The sequence below is a fragment of the Colletotrichum fructicola genome (genome assembly GCF_000319635.2).
Source record: "Colletotrichum fructicola Nara gc5 chromosome Unknown KSG_Nara_v1_contig01, whole genome shotgun sequence".
NCBI classification, from domain to species: Eukaryota; Fungi; Ascomycota; class Sordariomycetes; order Glomerellales; family Glomerellaceae; genus Colletotrichum; species Colletotrichum fructicola.
In genome coordinates, this window is record NW_027094051.1 from 1,349,864 (window position 1) to 1,376,230 (window position 26,367).

At 51.0% G+C, this 26,367-nt stretch overlaps 10 protein-coding genes across 10 annotated transcripts; 4 read left to right on the forward strand and 6 right to left on the reverse strand.

Annotated features, from left to right (window-relative positions):
• Window positions 1-512: 512 nt before the first annotated feature.
• Window positions 513-2,901, forward strand: phy-1 (3-phytase; the record flags this gene model as incomplete). The annotated part of the gene is made up of 3 exons (XM_032037004.1): window positions 513-1,040; window positions 1,091-2,064; window positions 2,118-2,901. The coding sequence occupies 3 exons, from the start codon at window positions 513-515 to the stop codon at window positions 2,899-2,901; spliced, it is 2,286 nt and encodes a 761-aa protein (XP_031884133.1).
• Window positions 2,902-3,002: 101 nt separating this feature from the next.
• Window positions 3,003-4,872, reverse strand: CGGC5_v000401 (uncharacterized protein; the record flags this gene model as incomplete). The annotated part of the gene is made up of 7 exons (XM_032037005.1): window positions 3,003-3,331; window positions 3,379-3,490; window positions 3,556-3,643; window positions 3,699-3,963; window positions 4,039-4,393; window positions 4,468-4,556; window positions 4,614-4,872. 7 exons carry the CDS (start codon window positions 4,870-4,872, stop codon window positions 3,003-3,005), a joined length of 1,497 nt encoding a protein of 498 aa, XP_031884135.1.
• A 1,288-nt stretch (window positions 4,873-6,160) lies between these two features.
• On the forward strand, window positions 6,161-7,787 carry rgxB-3 (Alpha-L-rhamnosidase rgxB; the record flags this gene model as incomplete). Its single annotated transcript, XM_066150668.1, has 6 exons — window positions 6,161-6,451; window positions 6,520-6,697; window positions 6,753-6,831; window positions 6,913-7,307; window positions 7,365-7,379; window positions 7,477-7,787. 6 exons carry the CDS (start codon window positions 6,161-6,163, stop codon window positions 7,785-7,787), a joined length of 1,269 nt encoding a protein of 422 aa, XP_066009993.1.
• A 120-nt stretch (window positions 7,788-7,907) lies between these two features.
• On the reverse strand, window positions 7,908-8,897 carry CGGC5_v000403 (uncharacterized protein; the record flags this gene model as incomplete). The annotated part of the gene is made up of 1 exon (XM_032037008.1): window positions 7,908-8,897. One exon carries the CDS (start codon window positions 8,895-8,897, stop codon window positions 7,908-7,910), a length of 990 nt encoding a protein of 329 aa, XP_031884105.1.
• An 836-nt stretch (window positions 8,898-9,733) lies between these two features.
• GOX (Glucose oxidase) lies at window positions 9,734-11,549 on the reverse strand (the record flags this gene model as incomplete). The annotated part of the gene is made up of 2 exons (XM_032037009.1): window positions 9,734-9,942; window positions 10,001-11,549. 2 exons carry the CDS (start codon window positions 11,547-11,549, stop codon window positions 9,734-9,736), a joined length of 1,758 nt encoding a protein of 585 aa, XP_031884107.1.
• Window positions 11,550-15,542: 3,993 nt separating this feature from the next.
• On the forward strand, window positions 15,543-17,781 carry bglB-4 (Beta-glucosidase B; the record flags this gene model as incomplete). Its single annotated transcript, XM_032037010.1, has 5 exons — window positions 15,543-15,665; window positions 15,722-15,862; window positions 15,921-16,101; window positions 16,152-16,989; window positions 17,043-17,781. The coding sequence occupies 5 exons, from the start codon at window positions 15,543-15,545 to the stop codon at window positions 17,779-17,781; spliced, it is 2,022 nt and encodes a 673-aa protein (XP_031884246.1).
• A 1,096-nt stretch (window positions 17,782-18,877) lies between these two features.
• On the forward strand, window positions 18,878-20,491 carry FLR1 (Fluconazole resistance protein 1; the record flags this gene model as incomplete). The annotated part of the gene is made up of 2 exons (XM_032037011.2): window positions 18,878-19,636; window positions 19,694-20,491. The coding sequence occupies 2 exons, from the start codon at window positions 18,878-18,880 to the stop codon at window positions 20,489-20,491; spliced, it is 1,557 nt and encodes a 518-aa protein (XP_031884247.2).
• Window positions 20,492-20,829: 338 nt separating this feature from the next.
• ecdC-3 (Major facilitator-type transporter ecdC) lies at window positions 20,830-22,479 on the reverse strand (the record flags this gene model as incomplete). Its single annotated transcript, XM_032037012.2, has 4 exons — window positions 20,830-21,416; window positions 21,687-21,762; window positions 21,830-22,040; window positions 22,097-22,479. The coding sequence occupies 4 exons, from the start codon at window positions 22,477-22,479 to the stop codon at window positions 20,830-20,832; spliced, it is 1,257 nt and encodes a 418-aa protein (XP_031884242.2).
• Window positions 22,480-23,375: 896 nt separating this feature from the next.
• CGGC5_v000408 (uncharacterized protein) lies at window positions 23,376-24,296 on the reverse strand (the record flags this gene model as incomplete). Its single annotated transcript, XM_032037013.1, has 1 exon — window positions 23,376-24,296. One exon carries the CDS (start codon window positions 24,294-24,296, stop codon window positions 23,376-23,378), a length of 921 nt encoding a protein of 306 aa, XP_031884243.1.
• A 299-nt stretch (window positions 24,297-24,595) lies between these two features.
• Window positions 24,596-25,953, reverse strand: ADH2 (Alcohol dehydrogenase 2; the record flags this gene model as incomplete). The annotated part of the gene is made up of 3 exons (XM_032037014.1): window positions 24,596-24,842; window positions 24,891-25,621; window positions 25,678-25,953. 3 exons carry the CDS (start codon window positions 25,951-25,953, stop codon window positions 24,596-24,598), a joined length of 1,254 nt encoding a protein of 417 aa, XP_031884244.1.
• Between the last annotated feature and the right edge of the window lie 414 nt (window positions 25,954-26,367).

Genomic DNA, 26,367 nt, shown 5'->3' on the forward strand with positions numbered 1-26,367 from the left:
CCCCCCATTCGCCCGCTGCTCCAGAAATCAGGCCCATGACTTCACCCCGGTCATCAACACGTGCCACTGCCAAGACGGACGACTCCAAAAGTGGAAGCTCCATTTCGCTCGTCCAACAGCCGTCCACCAATTGTGTCTTCCGTTGCCTCCACGCGTTTCACCTCACTTTCTGGTGCCACCATCACATTTCTCCCACTGACGCGCCGTTTTTCTCACTTTGGCGCTGGAGAACGAGCTTGGGACGAGAAGAATTCGGTAACCGTCATGGTTTAGGCTTTATTGGCGTGCATGGTAGGAAGCTGAACCTGCCACTATACCTGTCTGCTGCTGCGATCCCGGAGCTGTGGCGTGGGGCGTTGCTACCGTTGGATCCCTCCAGCCGCGGGCCGCTGCGCTGTGCGTGAGCATGAGACGACATGATAAATGGACTGCTCCTCCTTTCCCTCTGGCGGGCTTTGTGCTTGCCGGTTCTCCCATGCCAAGTCGCGTTACTTCGACTTGACTCCATCGCCATGGCGCTCAAGTATCTTTCCGTGGCCACGGCCATTGTCGCCCTTGCGGCGCAGCCCTGGCTGACAACGGCCGTCGACCTTGAGCTCAACGTCACAGCTCTTACTGGTGGCGAGCTCGAGGCGGACTGGACCAATGTCTACTACTCCAAGTCTAACCCTCTGCTGCTCGGAAACGACGGCGGAGCGGCCACTGGCGGCGTCCATGCCTGGGATCTGAACAGCGACTCGCCTCTGGCGGAGGTAAAGACTCTTGTCACTGGCCGAACGAAGCTCGTCACTACAGTCTACAACGTCACTGACAACAGGGACCTTGCGATCACGATAGCGATGCCTGACTCCGTCATCCGCGTGTTTGATGTGCCCTCATTCACCGAGATTGAATCAGCCCAGACCACTCTCCTTGGCGATTGGTCCGCGCTGTGCTCGTGGCGAAGCAAGAGTCTCAACGACTACATCTTCCTGTTTGGAAAGGGCAAGGCCGTCGAGTATCTCGTGAGAAAGGGAAAGACTGATATTGAGCTTGTCGAGGTTAGCATTCAAATGACTCCGATTCTTGCATCTCCTGCTGAGACTCCTAGATCCGAAACATCACAATGTCCACCGAGTTCTCCGGCTGCGCCGTGTCCCATTCGCAGTCCAAGATGATCCTTTCCGCCGACGACGACAAGGATGTTTATGTGTTTGAACTTACCGAGTCGACCACCAACCCTGAAGTCACCAAGATTGGCGAGGCGGAAGAAGACGTCACCGGCGTCGCTGTCTACGCGTCTTCTGCCTCTAACTCTACCGGCCAGGAATACCTCTTTGTCGCCCAGGAGAACGCAGTAGCCGTCTACGAGTACCCATTCAAACTTCTTGGAACCATCAAGTTGACCGGATTGGAGGATATTGAGGTCCAGGGCCTCAGCATTTACCAGGGCGCGACCTCCAAGTACCCCAGCGGTGCCCTCGCCTTCGCCATTGAGGCCGACGACGTCGCTGGATTTGGTTTCATGTCTCTGGATGGAGCCCTCACGGAGCTTGGAATCTCGGTAAACAAGGAGTACGACCCACGTACTCAGGTGGGATGCCGGACTCGCTCCAAGATTTGTGACACGTGCTCCGGTAACGGCTACTGCGAGGAGAACGCCCTCGGGTGTGCGTGCTTCGCCGGATTCACTGGCGACAAGTGCGACGCCTTCCAATGCACAGACAACTGCTCTGGACGCGGCGAATGCGTTGGTCCTAACCAGTGCAAATGTCAGGACGGCTGGGGCGGGCTTCACTGCTCTTTCCTCCTGGTGCAGCCCTCGTACGAAACAGACCAGAATGGTGCTGATGGAGATGACCCTGCCATCTGGATCTCTCCTGAGGGGGCCGACAAGTCCCTCATCATCACCACGACCAAGTCGACTCAGGGTGCGGGACTGGGCGTCTTCGACCTGACCGGCAAGCTTCTGCAAACAATTTACGCTGCCGAGCCCAACAATGTGGATATGATCTATAATTTTCAAGCCGGCAACCGCACTATTGACCTCGCGTTCGCCGCTTGCCGTGACGATGATACCCTTTGGTAAGTTATCCACTCATCCTTTATGATATGCCACCAACTAACATCCCCGTCAGTCTCTTCGAAATGACGTCGAACGGCACTCTCAAGAACATCGCCGGTGGCGTCCAGCCAGTTGTCGAAGACTACAAAGTTTACGGCTCATGCGTCTACCGCTCTCCCAAGACCGGAAAGCAGTACCTCTTCGTCAACGAGAAGTCCGCCCGCTACCTCCAGTACGAGCTGACCTCCACTCCCAACGGCACGCTGCAGACAGCCCTCGTCCGTGACTTCCAGGGCGGCTCGGGAGGCCAAGTCGAAGGCTGCGTCACAGACGAGGAGAACGGCTGGATCTTCCTCGGCGAAGAGCCTTCTGCCCTCTGGCGGTATGACGCCGAGCCCGACTCAACCGAGCCAGGACTGCGCATTGCGTACGTCGGCGACGGGCACACCTATGCCGACGTCGAGGGCGTCACGCTCGTCTACGGCGTTACGAAAGATCAAGGCTATGTTCTTGTTTCTAACCAAGGCGTGAGTTCGTACAACGTCTACCGCCGCGCTGCCCCCCACGAATACGTCACAACTTTCACGATCACGAAATCCGCGGACGGACAGGTTGATGCGGTTTCCAACACTGACGGCATCACTGCCGTCGGCACCCATCTGAACAAAGACTTCCCTCATGGCCTTGTCGTCGTGCATGACGACGCGAACCAGTTTCCCAACGGAAGCACGAGCACTGAAGCCAGCTTTAAGTTGGTCAGTTTGGAGAAGATTTTGGGGGCCGAGGCGCTCAAGTCGCTCAACCTTTTGGATGATGTCGATGCCAATTGGGACCCGAGGAAGATGATTAAGCAATGAGATCATGACATAGCTGAGCGTTTTACATATTAGATCTAATGACAACTAGCCTCATCAAAGCAAAAGCAGCCAACATATGAGGAAGCTCGTACACAACAATTTTAATGCCAAAAGTTTAGCGCGTCAAGGAACGATCGCTTCTGCCACGTTTCCTCGGGAGGATAGACGACGATCCGATCGAGATCAGCGCCTTTATAGTCGAAGCCGTTATAAAGCCCACCAACCGTAATCGTGTTTTTGCCCCTCTGCAGAGAAAGTAGGAGGGGGGTTGACAGAATGATGCCTTTGTGGGTATCCTTCTGATACAACGTATGCACGGAGCTATCATTCCTATTGACCACGACACTGCTGATGCGGCGGAGTTGCCATGTCCCATTGATGCGATCCGGTTGACCGAATGGCTGGTCACCGAAGCCCATGTCATCGATATCTGCATGCATTAGCGATGAAAATCTTGTGATTGCATGGTGGGCTTACTCTGGTGATAGAAAGACACCCATTGATCTCGGCCTTGTCCCTCGACTTCGAAGGTGATGGTGCTGTCGTTGCCGTATATACCAGTAGCTATGACATTGTGGCTACCAAAGGTCTGCGTGTCATCCGTCAGCGGAGCTCTCTGGAGTCTCTAGCATGCGGTTATGGCAGTCAACTCACAGCTTCCTGCAAATGCGCAGATCCGCTAGTCTTGGCGTATCTGGAGGTATACATCTTTCCACGAACGGGTTTCCAAACACCAGTCTTCCTGCATTGGATCGTCAGCCAAGATCAAAATCACGTCGCGACTTTCTTCAACTCACACATCAAGGTCGTAGACATCATGCCATACAAGCTTGAGACTTCCTGATTTCTCGTCGATTTCAATCGGAAGACACACATTGCGGCTTTCCCAAAGCGATAGCATGTCCCATTGATCAGCCATGTACAAATATGTAGTCGCCTTGGACCCCTTGATTCTCCACGAGAAACCGGACTGGGTGCTGAATGTCCGGGTGTACGCCGGTGCCACGAAGAATGGTTGAGACCAGGGTCCTTCGATCTTGTCGGCGCGCATTGCCACCACATCTTGCTTCTTCGTCAGTTCTTTCAACCCCCTCTGACCGAATTTGAAGTTTAGAGTACGTGCTGGGGCTCACTCACTGTTGGGACGATACCCCGTCTTGTGACTCATCAGTGCAAAGTAACTTTTCTCAGTTTGCAGAATCGTCGGTGCCTCAAAGTCGTACTTGTCAAACCGAAAGGTGACTTCTTCGACATCTGTTAGGTTTCTGTTGAACTTGCTAACATACACATCACGTCCTTCGGGGCGGTCGCCGTTCGAATAAAGAGCATATGACTCTCCCGTCTTATAGTCCGTGAACGCCCCAAAGTCTTGCGACCAGTTGCCCAGGGGCGAGATCGCTTTCTGGAAGGTGTAGGGACCGGCGATACTATCGGAGGTAGCGAGCCCTTGAAGCAGTAGGCTGTACTTCGAGTCGTCAACGTGCCACCACATCTGCAAGTGTCGTCTTGTCAGTGAGTCTGTTAAGCTGGATGTTGTCTCTCTTAAGAGCTAGTCTCTTCTCTTACGTGATACTGGCCAGTCTCTTTGCTGTATATAACCTTTGGACGTTGGATTCTGTTGTGCGAGGATACGTAGGGATGGTCCTCAACTGGGGCTATGCTAAGATCAGCACATAATTGTGATCTCCAACCATAACATGGGTTATCATTACCAAGTGCAAGGCCATGCGAAGTCCAAGTCGCCAGGTCGTCAGAGCTGTATACAGAAACACCGCCACCTTCAACTTGCCCTTCAACTTTGTACTCTCCAAACCAGTAGAATCTGCCAGTCTCTTGGTCAACGGCAAGGCCGCCGGCGTGGGCGTTGAAGATGTTTCCATCGGTGTCATGCCATCTGGCTCCCGGAACGATCCACTTCGCTGTCACCGCTATGGCGAGCCAGACGATTTGAAAGAGACGTCGGAGGTGCATAGTGAGTGCTCTTCGAGTGGCAGCGTAGTGTGATGATAATTGAGGCTTGGTCGGAAGGCCAGTGTCCACGGCCGCTTGATGCCTCAAAGCCCCATCGAATGAATCTTGTGCTGTCTTGTGGGAAACGTGTTTTATTTCATGATTTGCCTATTCATCTGACATCAGTGATGAGTTTCCAAATCCATTTTGGGTCTTCTCGGTATTCAAGTTCGATCTTTCACCGAATTTCGGAGCAAAGGAAGGAGTATCTTACGCCAAGCAGCCCAGCCATCACGATACTCCTACGAACCATCATTTGGCTTGGACATTCTCGGTTTCGGGTTGGCTGGTTGGCCTTCTTGGCAATCCTCAATATTTGTGGCGGCGCTAGCCTTTGTGGAAAGGCTTACATGCGCCAAGACAAGATGTTATCTCCAGAACTTGCCTAAACATGTTTGTGATAGAAAGTTCTAACCCCTGCTCCCCCCGCATGACCCCACGACTGTACCTACAGATCCTTCCGTGGGGTTGAGATCCCGCGGGGAAGCTTGTTAAATCCTGGCTGAGAGAAAACAAGACTCGGTGCAAAGCTGGACGAGTGAGACTACTTTTGGCGCGTGATCGACGTTTCTTGATCCAATCTCCGATGCATCGTTCAGACCGGACACTCAGGATGAAATTGTTCCGCGAACCATTTAACATCTTTCGACGGATTAATGTCCGCCAACTTCCACTTTTCTCTACAGAATGATGATATTTTCCGTATTCTGGTGGCACAAAACCAAGCATTTCCGTATTCTACTCGGGATCATGCCCTAATGGAGGCTCCAGATACCTTGCCATGCTACTTGGCTAGGCCATTCAAGTTGATCAAAGCTAGCTGCTTGAAGTGGGCGAGAAATCTAAGGATTCGGACGTGCGTTATTTTCATCCGTTTGGCCGAATCGCTCCTTGCTATCCCGGTGGCGTTGTTTTGTAGCTGTTCTTGACTTTATGACCGCTAGTCAAGTTCACCTATGAAGACTCAGCATTGCTTCTTGCTATATCGCGTTACGTGATTCGTGGATCTTGCTTTATGCATATGGCGTACTGAAGCTTTGAATGTATGCATTTTGGCATGCGGGTGAAAGGGGAACCACTGTTTTGGTATTGGTGAAAGTGCATGACCCCGAAGCAAGATACTGATAATTGAGGCCTCCGGACATGACGCATTTTGACAAAATGCAGGATATCTATAAGTCGACGCCAATGTTCGCAGATTAACCAGAAGTTACCACGCTGACTCAATCAACTCGTCTCATATCTCATCATGCTCTTTCATCAACTTATTGCGGTCGCGGCGGTTGCATCTGGTTTGGCCAGTGCACTTACGGACCTGGGTCCAGTCAAAGGTCTCAACCGACGACTGGCAAAGTCTACACAATGTGTGGTACCTGCCAACGGTGACGGATCCGATGACACACCCGCCATCCTGGCCGCATTCGACAAGTGCAAGACTGACGGACACATTGTCTTCGAGAACGTCACGTACCACATTGGCCAGGTCATGAAGACTACTGATCTCAACAACGTCAAGATCGATATTAAAGGGACCCTCTTGGTAAGTGATGTGCTATCCGCGTCGTGTTCAATCATCTGTGCAGCTTATGTGATTGACTCGGGATTCAGTGGAGCAAGAACACGACGTATTGGCTGGAGAATTCTCTCCCCATTGGCTACCAAAACCAGACGACCGCCTGGGTTCTGGGTGGAAAGCATCTCGACGTCAACGGTTTTGGCTATGGCACATTCGATGGTAACGGCCAGACTTGGTATGACTTGGTCAAGGGAGAATCGAACTATCCTAGTGAGTGACCCTCGGTGAGGTGTTGTCTATGACGCAGTCATCTGACCCTAAGTAGACAGGCCTCATGCTCTATTGCTTGACGGAGCAGAAGATTCCGTCTTCGAGGGTCTTCGGTTTGTCCAAGCTCAAATGTGGTACGTTGGAAACATACCTCGTCTGCTAAGTTTGTTCTTCCATCCATCAGTAATCCAATTCTGAGCAATCCCTCGGTGTAGGACAGTCACAATCACGCGGTCCGAACGCGTTCTCCTTCAAGATATTTACGTCAACAACACAAGTTCCAACAGAAACCCTGCCCGTAATACCGACGGTGCTAATACTATGTTTTCGGACAACATCCACTTTCGTCGCTGGACAGTTAAGAATGGCGATGACTGCATTGCCACCAAGGCCAACTCGACAAACATTCTGATCGAAGACGTCGAATTCCACGATGGCCAGGGTGTGGCAATTGGCAGCATTGGGCAGTATGCAGGCCAGTTTGAGACCATCGAGAATGTCACGGTGAGGAACGTCTTGGCCCATGGATCTCGTTACGCAGGTCGCATCAAGACTTGGACTGGTGAGCAGCTTGGATATCCACCGAATGGCGGGGGCGCTGGTTTAGGATGTAAGTCATAGCTTCAGACAATATCGGACTGAGATTGTGCTGACTTATTCAACTCAGATGCTAAGAATCTCAGTAAGTCGAAGCATAACAAGGCCATAGTCTATTCGCCGCCATGACCTGACTTCATGAAAGCTGCGGCCAAGTACCAAACTAATCATTACGAATTTAGGCTGGGATAATGTAACCATCTACGACGCGGAACAGGCTCCCATCTACGTGATGCAATGCATCACCTACAACGGGCAACAAGGAAATTGCAGCTCATCTTTGTTTGATATCTCCAACATCAGCTTCACCAACTTCCGTGGTACACTGCAAGGAAGCCGCATCGCCTACCTTCAATGCAGTCGGGTCCATGGTGGATGTGACGATGTCCGAATCGAGAACATGAACTTCACCAACATCAGTGTGGACCCACCGACTCCCGCAACAGGATACAGGTGCAGCAACGTCAACGATCCGGAAGGGTTTGAGTGCTAAGCTCTAGTGTGGCAGAAATACCTATGCGCCTGCAAATGCAATGGAAAGGGTAGCCATGAAGAGGTTTCTCAGTTGGTCTAGCGTCAACGTCTACCTGTATATAAAGCAGGAATAGTGCCACTAGTCTTGCTGTGGCTCGCCCTCAGCGTCGACATCAACCCAATCTAGATTAATGTCAATCTCATCTCCATCCACGCTCTCTTTTCCGCTTCTCTTGAGCTCCTCCCACATGGCCTGTTGAAGGTGCTTTTCGAATCTGACTTCGCCGAGGACAGACAAGTCCAACAGCCGCCCGCATGAAATCATGGCCATGAAACCTTCCTTCGCCTGTGCGGCTACGGTCGGGTCATAATGGCGGCTAATCTCTTGGAATCGGCGTCTCCAGTAGAGCCATCTCGACTGAGAAAATCTGACCTCGTGGATGTCTGCTTTCTGGGCCATGACGCCCGTTGTTTCTGGGCCATCCTCCTCTGGAGAACGCGTCACTTGTAATCTCATCAATGGTAAGGAGAACAGCTTGAAGGCACAGTTTTGCACCAAGATTACCGCAGAAGGAAGATAGACCAATGCATCTGTATCTTCTTCAGTCTCGAGAGCGTTCCGCATAACCCATGTGGCAGTTCGCTCAATATCGTCGCTTACTCCAATCGCAAAGCACTTGGCCGAAAACATCGCCAAGTTGCACATTTTGGAAACATCTTTCTGCGTCGAGAGCTGTTCCCAAGATGATTGCAATTCCCCAGCAAAGCCATATCCCTTCCAAGATCCATCAGCAACCTCATTTGGATGAAGTTGTCTGTAAAGAGAGTCGTACTCTTTGGTCCATAGCAGCAGGGAGACAAGGCTATCTTGGAATGAGTCCTCTTGATGAAGAGTTTGAGCAGTGATGCAGAACATATGCCACAGAAGCTTCAGTCCTTCCTGGTATTCGGGAGATTGGCGCGCGGCATCCTTGATGAACTTGAGGGCAAAGCTCTGGATGGAGACCAGCTGGTCAATTTTATCCGTCTCTGTCGCCAGATATCGTGCATCTGCCTCGAAGGACTGAGTGACTTGATGCCTGAAGTCGGCAACACGAGCCTTTTCGGTTGGGAAAGTCGACGTCGACATAGCCGCACACTACTGACCGATTGATGTAGGAGCATGAACTGAATGACGGCCCTGAAGGGTTGAAGAGTTTTAAGTGAGTTGTATGTTCATCGCAAAAGCAAGTCAGGCTTTTATAAGATTTCCTCATGGCAGAGCCTCAGGAGGTTCGAGTGATGGTGAGACGTAAGCCGACTGCACTATGAGTGGCCATCGGTCACCTGATCTAGGCAGCTACTCCAGGCAGCTATTTCGGGGTACGTACCGGAGATTGGAGAGATGTTCAAGTATACGCGTGGGCTGGTTTTTTTTGTTTGATTATGACTTTCTTCAATTATCGTCATCGGGTTTGAATCTTTCAAAATCAACTGAGGGCATCATGGGGCCGTCCATGGGAATGACGCGCGGAAGCGACGATTGTTTTGGCCAATCAGCAACGAGAGTCGCATCCACTAAATTCCATTTTAGGCAGCGCATGCATCCCATCCTTATTGTCATCCTCTACCAGCCTCTGAGGCAGGGCATCATGCTGAACTCATTGAACGGGCTCATGGAAGCGTTGTAATTCATGCAGGTGATAAAGCTTCGTCATTGCTCCCTAGTTCATCGAAAAAGAATGTCTCCACTTCATTCGTGGCGTTTCATGACCAGTTGAGCTGACGGTAGGCTAGTTTGCAGGAAGTATTGTTTACTCTGTGAAAGTTTGATGTATGTAATCTAGTCTATATGTACATCGAAAGGGACTCTATCCATTTATCGCTCCCATTTTCCAACCTTTGGGTATGTCTATGTGATGAAAGCAGAGATCTATAAAACTTGAACTTAACGAGAAACCCTGTCACGGGACCAAAGCAGATCATCTAGGCGGAAGCCTTGATGATGTCCGAAGCCTTCTCGGCAATGGCGTAGAGAGTGGACACAAGGTGGCCGCAAACCTGGAAAGGCAAAACACCGGCATCGACGACGCGGACGTTGCTGGTGCCGTAGACCTTGAGGTTGGCATCGACAACACCACCCAGCTCCTTGGACATCATGGCGGTGGTGCCGACAGGGTGGAAGTTGGAGCGGTCTGTGTTTACGATGGTTAGCACACATATTCAAGTGTTCAGGTAGTTCGGCAAACTTACAGTTCTCAAGGATCCACTTGGACCAAACATCGTCAGAGGCATCCTCGGCGATGGTGGCCAAACCAGGCTTGGTCTCGCTGGCGAAGTACTGGCTCAGAGGAGCAGTCTTGTACAGCTGGCGGATGAACTTGGCAGTACCAATCTGCTCGGTCATGTCCCAGTCCATCATGAAGTAGTTGGGGTTGATCTTGGCAGCAGAGGAGTTGGCGCCGGTGACGTGGATGTTGCCGCGAGCGAAGGGAAGGAGAGCCCAGTACTCGGTGGAGAAGGAAGAACCAGCAGGAGTGATGAGGATCTCAGCGAGGGGGACCTTGTCGGTGAAGATGAGGTCGTACTGAATGTCGAAGAACTTGTCAAGCTGCTCCTTGGTGACGACCCCGTTGGTGTACTCGGAGACCTGGGCGGCCCACTGGGAGAGCTGGGTCTTGATGTTGGCGGCGAGAGAAGCGGTCTGATTCGCGAAGACGTCGTCGACGTTGGGGTAGGCAACGAAGGTGGTGACACCGGTGAAGTTCTTGGAGCTGGTCTGGGCGAGGCCGTTGTTCATCTGGTCCTGGAGGTTCTCACCGACGGTGGGGAGGTTGACCTTGGTCTGGATGCCGGCGGCCTTCAGAATCTCGGGGTTTCCAACACCGGACTGCTCCAGGAGGAGAGGAGATCTGAGAGAGCCAGCAGAGAGAATGATCTCCTTGTTGGCATAGACGGTGTGGGTAGCACCGGTCTTGTCCTTGACGAGAACTCCGGAGGCGGTGGCCTCAGCTCCCTCAGCCCAGACGAGCTTCTGAGCCTCGGTGTTCAAGAAGACGCGGAAGTTGGTGCGGTTCTGGTAGGGGAAGTAGTACGCGCGGGCAGCATCATCGCGAACCTGAAGAGCAGTGTCCAGGGTGGCGGGGTAGATGTTCCAGCCGACCATGTCTCCACCAGCAATGTCCTTCAGGGCAGGGACGCCAACGGCATTGTAGGTCTGGTTCAAGACGTCGACGAAGGACTTCTCGACACCGCCGGACTTCCAGCCGACCTTGAGAGGACCGGAGGTACCGTGCTGCTCAGGGATGTAGGTGACGCCATCGTCTACCTGGACAGTGGTAGGGGCCTGGAGAGTCTCGGACTTCTTGTAGTACTTGAGGAGGTTGTTCCAGTTCCAGCCGTCGTTTCCAAGACGCTCCCAGATGTCGATCTGAACGTCCTGAGCACGGGTGTAAGCCATGCCGTTGATGGTGCTGGTACCGCCAAGAGCCTTGCCGGCGCGGAGGGTCTGGGTCTTGTTGCCGCCATACTTCTGGGCAGTAGTCTGGTAGGCGTAGTCGATGTCGGTGCCGAAGGCCAATCCGTAGCCAGAGGGGCTGGTAACGTTGACGTTGTCGTAGACAGAGTCACCGGCCTCAATGACAGCGACGGTGACGTTCTTCAACTCCGAAAGACGGTTGGCAACGACCAGACCGCTGGTACCACCGCCGATGATGACATAGTCGAAGCGCTGAGAGGATGCAGCGGGGTAGGCGAGCGCGGTGGCCGCAAGAAGCGGTAGGGAGACAATGGAGCGCAGCATGTTGAAAGTTGAAGTCGGATGCGGTGCGATGCTGAGATGAGAATAGAATCAACACGTGGTGACGATCCCTTGAGTTTATATCTAGCTCCCGCCTGGCTCAACGGCTGGCCTGCTGGGTCCCATGTCCACCGCGCGGTAGAATCAACTTATGTCATGCTTAGAAAGTCTTCCAAATTTCCATCCAGGTTGCTGTAGCTGAGTTGATCCGCTCTCTCCACCGACTGGTGGGCATTTTCTGGAACTCGGCGCTCGCGCGTAAATCCGCAGAGCTGTCTAAGTCCAGACTCCCGGAACTAGCCAAATCTCAAGTGTGGTCTTGGAAGATAAACAAGGGGGCCGCTACGCGAACTCCGAGTGACGTATGATGTTCTGTAAAGATATGACGAAATATCCCTATTTTTTCTTCTTTTTTGTGCTGATGCGACTCTGGAATGGCGAAAACGAGCCTTTTACGAGTCAGTGTCTTTTTTTCTTCTTCTTGAACATTCGCCCACATAACGGCAGCGGCGAGAAACAAGAATTTGGGATCCACTGTTGTTTTTCCTTACAAGTGGGTCTTTGAAATGCTTAGCAAAAGATTGCCGACATGATCAGGGCAACCCAACTCCACAGCGCCATGCTCGGCATCTTCGGACGGTCACTAATGCATTATTCAGACCAGATACGCGGATAGTGCCTTATCATATTGTCTCACTTATACACGTGGGAAGCACTTCTGGCTTGCAGGGACGTTCAGGAGACAACATTGGAGTTCGTCTGAATACGAGTCGGCTCCCCTGGCTGTCCTTTTTACGGCGGGCGCTGAGATACCGCTCACGACCATAAATTGCCATATCAGGAAGGAAGTTATCGTCCAAGCCCTGCTGCATCTTGGGAAATCCAAGTCAATATCTAGTAGTACTGGCTACTCGAGTAGCTGATGTTCGCCAATTTGTCTATTTCGCTGGGCTCTACGAATTACCCTGGATGTAAAGACTACTGCGACTGTTATTCCGACTGCCTCACTGCAATAAGTGGACAAGTAGCCTAGAGGAATGCTACCGAAGAAAAACAATGCCTACATTCCCACGGCTACAAACCACTAGAGTACACTAGGCGAAAGCATCCGAGTTGGTTTCGACTTTATCTCGGAACCTGGCGGCATCGGAGGGGAACGGCTACCTAGGACTATCCCCGAAACGCCCTTCAACTTGGCTGACACAATGGGATGAACATTCCAGCCAACAGTTCAGTTCAACATCCATGCAAGAGGTTCAAATACCTTGTCCCCGGTCATGCAAACGCTCTCGCGCGCGGTTGTCAGCTTCCGCCGCGATAGCGCCGGAAGGGCCACCGGGACGGCGGTGGGGCTATCGGCCCGGCTGAGGGATTTCAGGGATCTCGTAGAATTCTGCACAGGGCCGAGACCAATGCTAGGCACCGTTCTCTCGTTGCATGCGGCTTTAACGTTGAATCCTTAACTTTTGGCGAACCCCATCTGAGCACATAGTCAATCTCACTGCAACATGGAGCGGCAGACACCAACGACGCGGTAAAGATCATCTCGCATGCTGGATCTTATTGAGCGTGGTATTCCTCGGAGACCGAGCTTATACATGCCATTTTGTGAAGAGCCTCGTTGACTTGATGTTCTCAACGTTCCGACTTGTGATAAATGTCGCCATGGGGGTATCCGAATGCGTGCGGCGATCCGTAGGTTGTCATTTGTTTTTGCAGGGGGGCTGAGTATTGCACCCCTAGAGGCTAGGTCCCGGTCGATCGGCTGGGCAAGTTCCTAGCGTCTCCACAATATAAATGAAGGAAATTTTCAATCCAGGGACGGAACCTGAAAATGGACAGGCTGTGTTCCCGGGTCCAGACAGGTCAGATGCTCAATAGGGGCATATCTATCGCATCTTATCAGATCAAATGACGTAGCTTGTTCGACCTCCCTCGGCTGATGAGATTAACGGCGCGTACTGGCAATTGCGAACGTTGTGTTCGCGATTTCGATTATCTTCACTGCTAACTGATTTCAACCAAAACAGCACAGTAGCATTCGTGAGGAATCACCGCTTGCAATCGCGAGTTTCTCGATGAACGTCCATTGCGGTTTCACGCACTTCAGAGCTACAAGGTTATCCAGTTGTTTTCTGCAAGTCTGTGGGTGCGGTCTCGATACTTCACGCTAGATCCATGTACCTTCAATAGCTGACAAGCCAGATATATCTATCTCAATCCAAAGTTCATCCTGCAATTCGCGTTCAACTGGTTGAGCTTTAGAAGGTTTTGGAGGCTCACTTACATAACAATACTCTATTACCGCCCCGTTGGCTTTCTCGAGAGCCTGGTAGACCTGAATCTGTGTCAAAATCTGCTGTATACATGGACTGTGTTACTGATACTTAGAGCGTCGGTAATGATTTTTAACGACACATCGACCAAAATCACGAATGTCAGCCAGTGTATGGGCGTATTCCCATTAGCATGCATAATGGTTCTAGTAAAGTCCGAAGGTCACAGTCGACTCAGCCGGACGGAAGGCACGGAAATGCAATCTGTTTCCACCATCTAGTATCGATGTACGCATACGGGAGGCAAATCTTAAACATGTGGTCAATCACGTCTACTTTCTATTTCCAGTCGACGACGCATCCAAGAAACCTACTAGTTGTAGTCTAGATTACCTGTCCACGCAGGTCAGCCACGCCCAGGGACGGAATCACAACCATCAAAGGCTCAAAGCTGACCAGACAATGTGTTTCACACCAGTCACTTTAGCTGCATTCGCAACTGAAGTTTGATCTGAAAGACTGCGAAATGCTGACGCAGAGACAACAACATATCCCCGCAAGGGATATTACGATAGCAAGCTGAGATCCCTTCAGATTTACTGGGACGATTATGATTTCGCGCTCTTGAACCTTCGTGTATTGGATGCCAACTTCTGCCATGACTTTGGTCGAGCTGAAAAAACGTAGCTTCCTAGTTCAGCTGATTATTCAAGTTCCATGGTAAAGAACTCGTCTTCGCTTGTGAAGTGACTGTTGCGCTATCAACGAATTTGTACTCAGTTAACTGTACATCCAAACCAGACCGCCAGTCTGAACAGTGGCGCCGGCAACCGCTGGTCGTATCTGCCATGCGCATTGCCGAGAACCCTTTCCAAATGTCGCAGAAGCTCAAACTGAATTGTGTGTGTGTGTGTTAATTGACGTCGGCGCGACCCTGTTGTAGGGTGAAGGGCGTCCAGTAGGTAGTCATGTATATAGGCTTATCGAAAAGACAGAGAGCAACAAAGAAACTCGCGTAACGGGAGATTTGAAGTCACAACGACCTATATACACAGGCTAGCTTTCAGATCATCCCAGCAGAGCTTGAACCCAGCGTTCAAGGGAGAAACTTTCAAACCAATCGAATACCTCACTAAGCACCCAATACCACATAGCCCAGAGGCGCCAAAATCCATAGACACAGGACTGGAAGAAAGTTATCTGCGCTCTGATTTGGAACAGAATTCTAACATCATTGTGCAGAACCAGCTGCTGTCTACCATTCGCAACCGGAACCGAGATCTATATGATCATTGATCGGACTTGGGGAAGATGAGCACAGCTCTTCATCATGGATTTTACAATTTACAAATACGTGAGTTGTCTTATCGCACCGATAACATGCCGAGTAATGGGCTTACCCTGCGAAAGAACATATGGCTTAACGGGATATGTATTCCGCCACGATACGTGGGGTAAATTGGGCTGATACGGATGTCGCCGAGATGTGGGGTATCGAGCGGAAGGCATATCCCGCCTTGCTCCGGCTATCGGACTTTCCTATCTCAACTTCAAAAAGCAAGTGTGATCACCAGCCATGTGAGATAAGACGGCGTTTCTGAGATGACCGCCATCACCCGCGTTGATCTCATTGATATTGACATAGACACCTGCTCTCGTTTTGTACATGCGGAGCAGTCTTCAGACAAACACAACCGCGATCAAGCGATTTTGACCAACCATGGCGATAAACATCGAACAATTGATTTCGCAACTAAGCGTTGAGGAAAAGATCAGCCTTCTGGCAGGAAAGTCGACCTGGCGTACTGCTGAAGTTGAACGGCTTGGTATTCCTAACATCAAGGTACGACCACTTCAACTATCAATCTCCAAGCTCTGGCCTAACATATCTTTCCGTAGGTCTCTGACGGACCATCAGGTGCCAGGGGAGAAATATTTGGCGAGGGAGTTCCAGCAGCCTTCTTGCCATCTGGTGTGAGTCTGGGCGCAACTTGGGATGTTGAACTTCTCAGGCAAATGGGCGAGCTTCTCGCAGAAGAGGTGTGAATTTATTCCTTCTAATTATGCAGATTATCAAGCTAACTGTTGCCTTCCACAGACCAAGTCGAAGTCTGCCTCGGTCTTACTCAGTCCCACAATATGTTTACATCGCAATCCCTTAGGAGGCCGAAACTTCGAAGCCTACAGCGAAGATCCGTTCTTGACTGGAAGGCTGGGCACAGCTCTTGTGAATGGTTTGCAGTTGAGAGGTATCGGGGCTACCCCAAAGCATTTTGTTGGTAAGTAAGGCCCACACTGTGCTGAAAGCCTAACTAACAACTCGTTTCAGGTAATGATCAAGAGATCGACCGGTTTCACGGCAACCGCATCATCCCAACCCGGGCTCTACGTGAAGTCCACCTCAAACCTTTCCAGATGGTCGTGCGGGATGCAGACCCATGGTGCATGATGTCGGCCTACAACAAACTGAATGGCCACCACTGCGATTCATCATACGATATACTCACTGAGATTGCCCGTCGCGAGTGGGGTTGGGAAGGTGTATTCATGAGTGACTGGGGTGGAACCAACTCGATTGGGCCGTCCATTAACGCCGGGCTTGACTTGGAGATGCCAGGGCCCCCTGCTAAGCGTACCCAAAACGCTGTCATGGCTCTCCTGTCGAATGGAGAAGTGAGCATGAATACTATCGACGACTCAGTCAGACGTTTGTTGCGGCTTCTAGAAAAGGCTGGCAGGTTCGAAGATCCTTCCGACCATCAAGAGATCTGTTTGAATACGCCTGAACAATCGCTAAAGCTCAGACATGCTGCTAGATCTGGAATCGTCATGTTGAAGAATGAGAATCAATCTCTGCCGCTCCGACCTTCAGAGAATATCAGAAAGGTTGCCATTGTGGGCCCGAATGCGAAGAGAGTTGTGGCGGGCGGCGGCGGAAGTGCTTACATCAAGGCACCCTACTGGACGTCAGTATTCGATTCTCTGTCTGCAAAATTCGATAACGAAAAGACGACCATTGTACACGCTATCGGTGCCAAAGTCAACAGGTACCTTCCAACGGCATCGTCTCATATTTGTCGGGATCCAGACACCGACCAAGGAGGAGGGGCTGTGGACTGGTTCGTTGGTCATGATCATACTTCGAAGCCAGTGGCAACAACTCACATGTAAGTGCCTGCGGGACTTAGCCTAAGAACTGCGGACTAACGGTTTCTCTCAGTGATGATCTCTACTACATTTCTTTCGGCGACAGTCCTCCAGAAATCACTGCGGAGACCAATTTTTGCTATCGCGTCAGAACGATTCTCATCCCGAAGACCAGCGGCATTCGCCGTCTTTCTCTTGCGAGTATCGGAAAGGCAGCATTCTTCATCAATGATGAGGAGGTCGCCACCGAAGCGGGGGACTTGAACGAGAGCGCCACGCTCTTTTTTACCTATGGATCAAATGAGACGGTCTTGAGCAAAGAGCTTGTTGCTGGTCGCGAGTATTCTGTTCGCATAGAAGGCCACTCTCACAACAGACAACTTCACGCCGACCTCATCCCTCGGATGAGACCCATGGAAGACAAATTCCAAGGAGTTCGTTTCGGCTACGAGGAGCATGATGAAACTGATCTCCCAACAGAGGCAGCCGATGTCTGCAATGGATGCGATGCAGCGGTTGTAGTAGTTGGAAGGGACAAAGAATGGGAGACCGAGGGCCAGGAGATCCCGCATTGGGAGCTCCCAGGCGATCAGACTAAGCTCATAGAAGAGGTTTCTCGCGTCTGTCCACGCACGATCGTTGTAATTCAGGCGGGAACGCCGGTCAAGATGGAGCCGTGGATCCACAAAGTTGATTCTGTGCTCTACACTTGGTATCAAGGACAAGAGCTAGGGAATGCGGCAGCAGATGTCATCTGTGGTGACTTCAATCCTTCTGGCAGACTTCCGGTCACGTTTCCTCCCAGCATTTAGCACGCTCCTGGAGTGGCCGCACCACAAGAGCCCGGAGCTGATACTTCATGTCTCTACGCCGAGGGAATTCATGCCGGACACCGCTGGTGGGACTTTCTCGGCATATCGCCGCTCTTTCCACTCGGCTTTGGTCTTTCGTATAGCGTCTTCGAAATCTCTGAAGCGAAGCTTTCAGGCCAAACACTGAAGTTGGGAGATGCGGCCAAGGTACTTTGTCGAGTGACCAATCTTGGCGGAAATGAGTTACCCGGGCGCCATACTGTCCTCGCGTTCTTTTCTGCTACATCTAACAAGAGATTGAGTCGACCAAAGAAACAACTTTGCGGCTTCGAAAAGACCCCCGAAATTGGAACAGGGGAGTCCTGCTTTGTCGAGGTTCCGATTGACCTGTATGAGTTCGGAGCTTTTGACCCTGAATCGAAGAAATGGGTCATCGACGCTGGATCAACCTTCAAGATTTTTGTCGGACCCAACGCAGCTGACTTGGTTTTAGTTGGGGAAGTCACAGTGGATAATGAGATTTCATGGGTTCACAAGATGTGACGGCGCGAAGCCTGATGGTGGGAAAGACCGGACTTTTTCATCAGCTCAAATGAGATGGGTTTTTGTTTTCTTTTGGCTCTTCTTTTTAGCTTAGACGGACAACAGCACATACAATGATGATTCGTTAAGAGTTTGAAATGCAGAATGAAATCTGCCACTATTACATTTGTCGTAATGATTCCTACAATCAGTTCACGTTCTGTGTCTGTCTCTCTCGAGCGTCACTTACTCAGTGCGCGTTAACCAAGGGGGAGGTCGTGGAGGACATTATTTTCCGTGGATGGCCAAACCCATGCCGACACATGATATTACGCCATCAGATATGTCCTCAAGATTACAAACCCTATGTGGCGGAATGCATATTCCGCCCTACTACTGTCTTGCACCAACCGGGATCGGAGTTTCGATGGGCGGCTTCTCACTAACTCGACTGGCCGTGCCCGATAAAGACATGAAAGTGAAGAACATCACTTATATACATGCGTATTGCATGTGCGCCAGAGTCTGGGTGCAACAACGAGCCAAGGTCGAGCTCCCCTCAACCCTCCCAGCAATGTCTTCTCACAGCCGGGACTTTTTCGTCGACACACCGATTGGTTACATTACGAGATGCGTCACAAAAGGTTCTTGGCTCAAGTTTCCAGAAGATGATGATGGCTATCAAATACCGAGCTTTGACGAACCTATCACGACATACCGCGAACATTCTCGAGATGATGCGATTCTTGTAGGCTGGTATGAACCGGATGACAACGCAAATCCTCACAATTGGTCGACCACCAAGAAGGCCTACGTCTATTTTGTCATCAACTACGCCAATGCCGCAGTATATCTGTCATCTTCAATATTCGCGGCTTCTCAAGAGGGCGTTATGGCTGAGTTTCACGTGTCTCATACGATTGCGAGTCTCGGACTCGCCCTCTTCGTTCTCGGCTACGGATTCGGTCCGCTGATTTTCTCCCCCCTGGCCGATGTCGCGAGAATTGGACGGAATCCTCCATACCTTGTTGCAACTGCAGTATACCTTGTTATCTCTGTTTTGGCTGCTTCGGAGGGCAATGTCGAGGGATTGATGGTACTCCGGTTTCTTCAGGGGTTCTTTGGGGCTCCGATGCTGACATCGGGAGGTGCATCTCTATCAGACATCAGCTCAGAGAACATGCGTCCACTGGCACTTTACACTTGGGCCTGTTCTGGTTTTGCAGCGGCATCTTTGGCACCAGTAATATCCGGTTTTGCGGTGCCAGTAATGGGCTGGCGATGGGCACTCTGGGAGCTCGTTCTAGCCAATGCGCCTGTCATCTTCTTATTAGTAAGTTTCACATGATCTCTGTCTGCGGTTTGGTACTGATCAAGAACCTTTCTTCAGTTGTGTCTTCCCGAGACCTCAGCATCGAACATCCTGTATGCCCGCTCGCAGAGGCTCAGTAGAATCGACCCCAGTCGCGACTACCGACTTATGGAGACGAAACCTACCAAGTCCACCCGAGATCTTCTATTCCGCTCTCTTGTGGTGCCGTGGCAGATGCATCTTCTCGATCCATCCATCATGTTCACAAGTGTCTATGCTGGTTGTGTATATGGCATATACTACTCGTTCTTCGAAATCCTTCCCACTGTGTACGAAGGGCTCTACGGTTTCAGCATGGGACAGACTGGGCTGGTTTATCTGTCCATTGTCATCGCCGTCGTGACTATTGGCATTCCGTACTGCTTCTATACGCACTACTGGGTAACACCAGCCGTCATAGATGGAGGCCAGATAGAGCCAGAGAAGAGACTGATACCTGCGGTTCTCGCATCTCTACTCGTACCTCTCGGCATGTTCATTTTTGCTTGGACATCGAGAGAAGATATTCACTGGATGGCACCTACAATTGGTGTCGCATTGACAGCCGCTGGTTTAGTAATCATTCTGCAGTGCATCTTTGTCTACATCTCACTCGGGTATCCAGACTATGCCGCTTCAGCTTTTGCGGGAAATGGCTTCGTTCGGTGCCTGATTCCAACGGGTGCATTGCTTTGGTTTACGCCCTTGTATGATAGACTTGGCGTTGCGGGAGGCTCGACTTTGTTGGGCGGCCTCTGCATTTTGGGTGTTGTGGGCATGGTGGTCCTTTACAAATGGGGCGGTGAACTGAGAAAAAGGAGCAGGTTCGCAAGGTAGATTTATCAACACGAGTCTCTTGGGAAGACATTTGGATCTTATTTCAGTAGCGAATTCATCGGCGATATTTGAGGATGGGCGACCTTTGCCAACACGCAATCTGAAGCCGCAATTGAAGGTTTTGCCATTGCCATCGTCCCACTAACCTGGACATGCGCAGAGTCTTAATGGATGCCCGACACAGAAGAGGTCTGGATCACAATGAGGATGTTAACTTCTCATGCCATCCATTTGTGTTTTCCAATCCAACAAACTTGATTTTCTCAGAGCCACAAGATCTATGGAACCCAAGCCCTCAATGGCATGGTGCATGCGTCAGGCGGCCATTCTTAGCCCGGTCAGAACTTGCGTGCCGGAGTACGAAGCTCAAACAAACGATCGAGTTGAGCAAAAGTCTTGCCTTTAGTCTCCGGAACAACAAAAAAAGCCATGACGGTTAGAGCACAAGCAGGGCCCAAGAACACAACTCCCGCCTTGGGGCCGAGATCGGCCTCTTCCTCATTGATGAGATAGGGAATGGCCACCGCCCATGCCAGGTTGCACACCGCATTCGTAATGGTTGCAATTGATGTGGTCTTGGCCCTCAACCGAACAGACGAGATCTCACCAACAAGCGTCCACCGGATAGCTCCCAAGGAAATGTAGTACAGAATGGTCCAAATGATAGAAAAGGCCGCCAGCGCTCGCCCATTGGCTAGGGTACCGCGACCTACCCAGCCTAGAATGGTGATGGCCAGCAAGCAGGGAATCATACCCGAAAGACCCAGCAGTAATTGTGGACGTCGCCCAATCTTCTCCACTGGAGAGAAAGAAAGAAGGACAGCGAAAATTGAAAGAACGTTCGCAATCACTGTGACAAGAAAGGCGTCCTCCAGGCCAGCTAGTGCCAAGAAGTATGTAAGGTAGTTGCCGCAGAGAGGCCAACCTGATTTGAACGAGTCAGTAAGAGAGTCTATCTACTGGAGAGGAAAGGGGGACCGACCTGAAAATTGTTGCATGACCATGGGTAAACAGGCAAGCAGGGTTCGCCGCAAGTCCACCCCTCTGAAGCAGTCCATAAAAGACACCTCTGCTCCGCTTGTTGACTTCTCATGCTCGATGGTTCACATGATGAGATCAACATCGGCTTCAACAATGTACCCAGGCTCCTTGCCACGAAGGCTACAGAGAACCATTTTGACCTTTTCGGTCTCACCCTTTCCTGCGAGGTAGTAGGGTGACTCCGGCGTTAGGAATGTGAAAAGCGACAAGCTGATCAAGCCAATGCCAAACTGGGAGACAACAGCTGCTTTCCATGACCAGGTGCCAGAGATTCTGGACGTGCCCTCCAGAACACACGAGGATAGAAACACCCCAATTATGAGCCAGAACTGGAATAGAGAATAGAGCCAGCATGAAACCACGAATCCGAACATGAGCAATCTCAGCCACGTATGTTTGCGTGTTTCCCTGCATGAATCCCATGGCAAATCCGAAGATAACCTTTGCAACGGACCAAACACCCCAGTTGGGAGCCACAAGCTCGACGACCGTACCGATGATCAGTAGCCTGGAGTCATCCACCATTCGAATTTAAACGTGCGCAGAGAGCTGGTAGATACTTACGCAATGTTGATGAAGACGCAAATGCGACGGCCGAAGCGATCGCTGGCTGTCCCCACGATCACAGCGCCCAGCATGGCAGAACAGAACTGGCAGATAGTCCATGCCAACTGTCGGTCTGCCGGAAGTGTCCAGGCTTGGTGTTCCTCATTGAAGACTCCAAACTGTTTCACAAACTCCTTATTCGCAATGATTGACCCAATGAGGTTCATGTCGTAACCAATAACGATGGCGACGGACGCACAAGCGAAACAGGCGAGTGCACTACGGTAAGACTGCTTGAGCTCGGTGAGCTGTCCACTCCATGACAATTGCTCTTGACAATCTTCGCTGATGTTGCCATGTTCGACTAAATCGTCTACAAGATCTGCTTTATCTTGCTTCATGTTTGCTGATGTCATTGTTGTCTTTGTTACCGTGTCTACTGATCTTTTGAAACGGAGAGAAGAATATTGCAACACTGAGAAAACTCGGGTTATCTAGAACACCAGGATGAAGTGTCGGCTACGATTACAATCTCTTATACATCCCACTTAATCTTATCAGACTGCATAGTGATATGGTTTGAAAGCGGCCCACTCCCGACTTTACCCCGGATTTCTTATCATTCCCGTCTGACCCCAGATAAGGCTAATGTCTCGGTACAATCTTCCAGTTTCCCCCTCTGAACGTGTGCGGAATTTATGTTCCGCCCTGGTTACAATGCGTGCGATTCAGGTCGATACACATCTCCGGGTACGTATCCATTTGACAATATACATGCGTAATATCTGGCAATGAAGGACGGCGCAAGAACTTCATGTGGTATAGCACAGCTGTCGAACTAAATTAAGTGAGGTGATGACGAGTAGTCACATCTGCTATCTCCGATTGAGGACCGAACCAACGGGGGCAAGTATCGTCCGACAGTCGTCGATGTTTCAATATCAAGTAGCCAGAGGATGGAAAATATATTCCTATCGTGAAAAGATCCTTCAGGAATAGGCAAAAAAAGACTGTCCTGGTCACTTGAGGTAGCCATGGAGGGCGATCAATGTCAAGGAGTAGTGTAGAGCCCCCGGGCCTGCTGCCATCTTTTCCGTGTGAGGCAGACGTATAATTCAGTCTGCTTGTAATTGTGTCTTATGCCATATACGCCAATAAAAATTGCCTTTGGGGAGAAATGCAGGAGCTCATCAAGTCCGGTGGCATTGGAAGTTGACTAACAGCCATTTGAATGGCAGAAGCATTTTCAGAACTAATTCGGAAATTTAAATATTGATTCCCCAAAGTTCTACAGTCGTCATTCCAGCCTAGCCTTCTTCAGTAGGAAATCAAGAACGCCGTCACCTACGAAGTGGCTGTAATAGACCGAATTCGCAGCTGTCACCTCCATCAACTCATGCCCCAGAGCCTCAAGCCCATAACAATACTCTACCATCTCTCTATCCTTTTTGGGGTCAAAAGCGCTGCCTAAGCGAAATTGCCACGCATCCTTACGGGGTTGCCACTCAATGGTAAGAAAGCTTCCAGGGCTCGCCTGGGGATTCCAGCGGGCTTTCTCTTCAACAATATTCTCTGCCTCGTTCAACGACTCCTCCCAAGCGGCCACCTTGACCTCGTCATTGCCGTTATCGTCCAATCGGTTAACAGCAAAGATCTTCCGCGCATACTGCCATTCCATGATAGGTCCAGGCAGAAACCACGAGACTGCCTCACCATAATCAAGCATCAACATACGGCTGCGGGCCTCATTCTCATGGTGACGTGCGCAAATTTCCGCACGTTCAGCATCTGTTAATGATAGAGACAAGGGAAGTGTGATAACTTCAATTCGGTCTGGTCTGGAGTCTCGACGTTGGCGGTACTGAGAGGTGCGATCAAAGACAGCGCGTGCTAGGCGAGCGCTGCGGGCAGGATGAGCGTTCTGTGTCGTGTCGTAAATGGCGATGCCCAACGGAGGGCGCAGAGGTCGGACTGCGGTTTTGGAGTTTTCTGGGGTATGTTCAAAGACTGAGTACGCAGCGAAGGTTGGGGCGCCGTCGTGGCTGGGTGCAGAGTGGACCACGGTCTTTGGTGGAAATGGATTGCGGCAGTATCTCGCTTCCACACCCTCGGAATGGTCGTAGATTCCTTCCTCTTCAGTGACGTAAAGAGAATACTGCGGATCCTGTGCGTCCAAAGGATAGCCATGGTCCCCGGGTCGAGGACAGAACTGGCACATCGTGTGAACGGTTTCTGAGTGATGGGCAATTTCGATGAACAGTTCAGGCCCCTTCTTAAGGTTGTCAAGAGGGGTTCTATAAGAAAAAGAAAAAAACATGTCTGACGGGCAGAAGAGGCCATTCACGAGTGCTACCTATCCGAACCGAACGTCTCGCCCCGCCTTTACTAGGCAGCACACCTCCAGGGTGGGTTGACCGTCGGCTGTTGGTGGATCTACTGCGCACAACGACGGCACAGTCTTCGATACGCAGTGGTGAAGGATGCTGCGTCTTGGCAAAATCAAACAGGACGTTCATCTCATATTGAGTCGTCCATCCTAACAACGACCTTCCCGATATTATGATGGGCTTGGAAGGCCTTCATTCGAAATGGAACTTCCTCCAGGCAGGCTTCTACCACAAGAGGCCGCAGCTTGCCCTCTCTGATGTACTCCATAACCTCATAACTCTCATCCCATCCACCCATCAGGAGACCCTGGAAACTAATCGAACGTTCCACCATCAAAGCCAAGGGTATGGTCAAGTTTCCTCTTGATTTCGGTACCCTGATCACAGTTAGAGCTTCACATGCACATTGGTGAGTAGTGTCTTACCCGACGCATATGACTGAGCCTCCATCGCAAACGTAATCGATCAGTCCTTCGAAAGCCGCTTCGCAACCTGATGTAACAACCAGATAATCGGCGTTTCGCCGAGCCTCTTTGGAATTACGTAGTCTTTGGCACGCGTCGGAAATGCTCCTTTGGAACTCGTCCCAGTCAGTCGCCTGGTCGGGGGCGGCAATGAATTCGTCAAAGGTATCGGCAGCTCTCGAGCCCAACGCTTCAGCCTTCCATGCCAGATCGAGACCAATGACTTTAGCTTTGAAAACAGTGCGGGCCATCATTCCGGCTAGATGTCCAATTCCGCCGCAAACCCCACTGACAATGACCACGTCGCCCGGGGAAGGATTCGCAGACTTCAAAGCCCTGAGTGCCGCGGCCCCGGAACATAGAGCGGTGGTGTACGTTCCAGGACTGATACCCATCCCTTCATCGAAGACAAAATTTGGCAGCGGCATGAGTGAAGTATACGGTGCTGTTAGGTACTGCTGAAACGTGCCGTTGTGGTGGCGAGGGAAGGTTGTCTGTGCCTGACAGGATTCGGGGATGCCGTGCGAACAATAGTAGCAAGATCGGCAGTAGGAGGCCAGATATCTCGCCGCAACTGGTTTGCCTAGAAGTGATCGATCGAAGCTCATGACTACGTGCCCGATACCTTCGTGGCCAGCAATATGATTTGGTCCTCGGAGGCCGTCTCCAGGGCCGAGTGAGAACAGAACATCCTGTGAATGTGTTGCTTTAGCAATTCGCTCACTTGGATCCCAAGAAGACCGCTTACGCTGCCACAAATACCTGTCCAAGCTATTTTGACAACAACTTCGCCAGGCTCTGGGGGTCGCACGGGGATTGATTGGACCTCTTGGTTGAGGCTCGGGCCCAACTTTGGCGTAACGATTGCTGTCTGCACTGAGGGTATACTGATGCCACGCAAAGTGTACGGAGACTGTGATAAAGGGCTGGCATCCAACAGCTCAGGCCGAAATGCTATCGAAATGCCACTGGATGACACTTTCTCTGACATTTGAAGCTTCTCTCCATGAGATTCTATCGTCATCGTTGCGGTCTTGCTTGTCCATCAGCTAAAGGCAACAATGTTAGTTTCTGATGTTCGAGCTGCCTAAGAATCTGAGTGCCAGGAGTCTAAACGATAATTGAATGGCCTTTGCCTGAGATCCCATAGTTTGGAGAGTACCCTTACAAGAATATTGCGACAATTGACTAAGCGGAATACATATTCCTCTCACTGCCTTATCAACGGCAGGTCCCTGTATTTCCGGCACCGAGCGGCATCTCTCCCGGTATCGGCGCTCCAAGCACAATTTCATGATTGAAATCTGATAACAGTCGAATGTTCATGTGGAGGTTCGCGATATGTTTTCCGCACGTGCATATCCAAGGTCTCTGGTGTGTGCATTGAAAGCGTCGGAGGGTCGGGATCGCCCCAATAGAAAGATCCAATGGTAAGCCT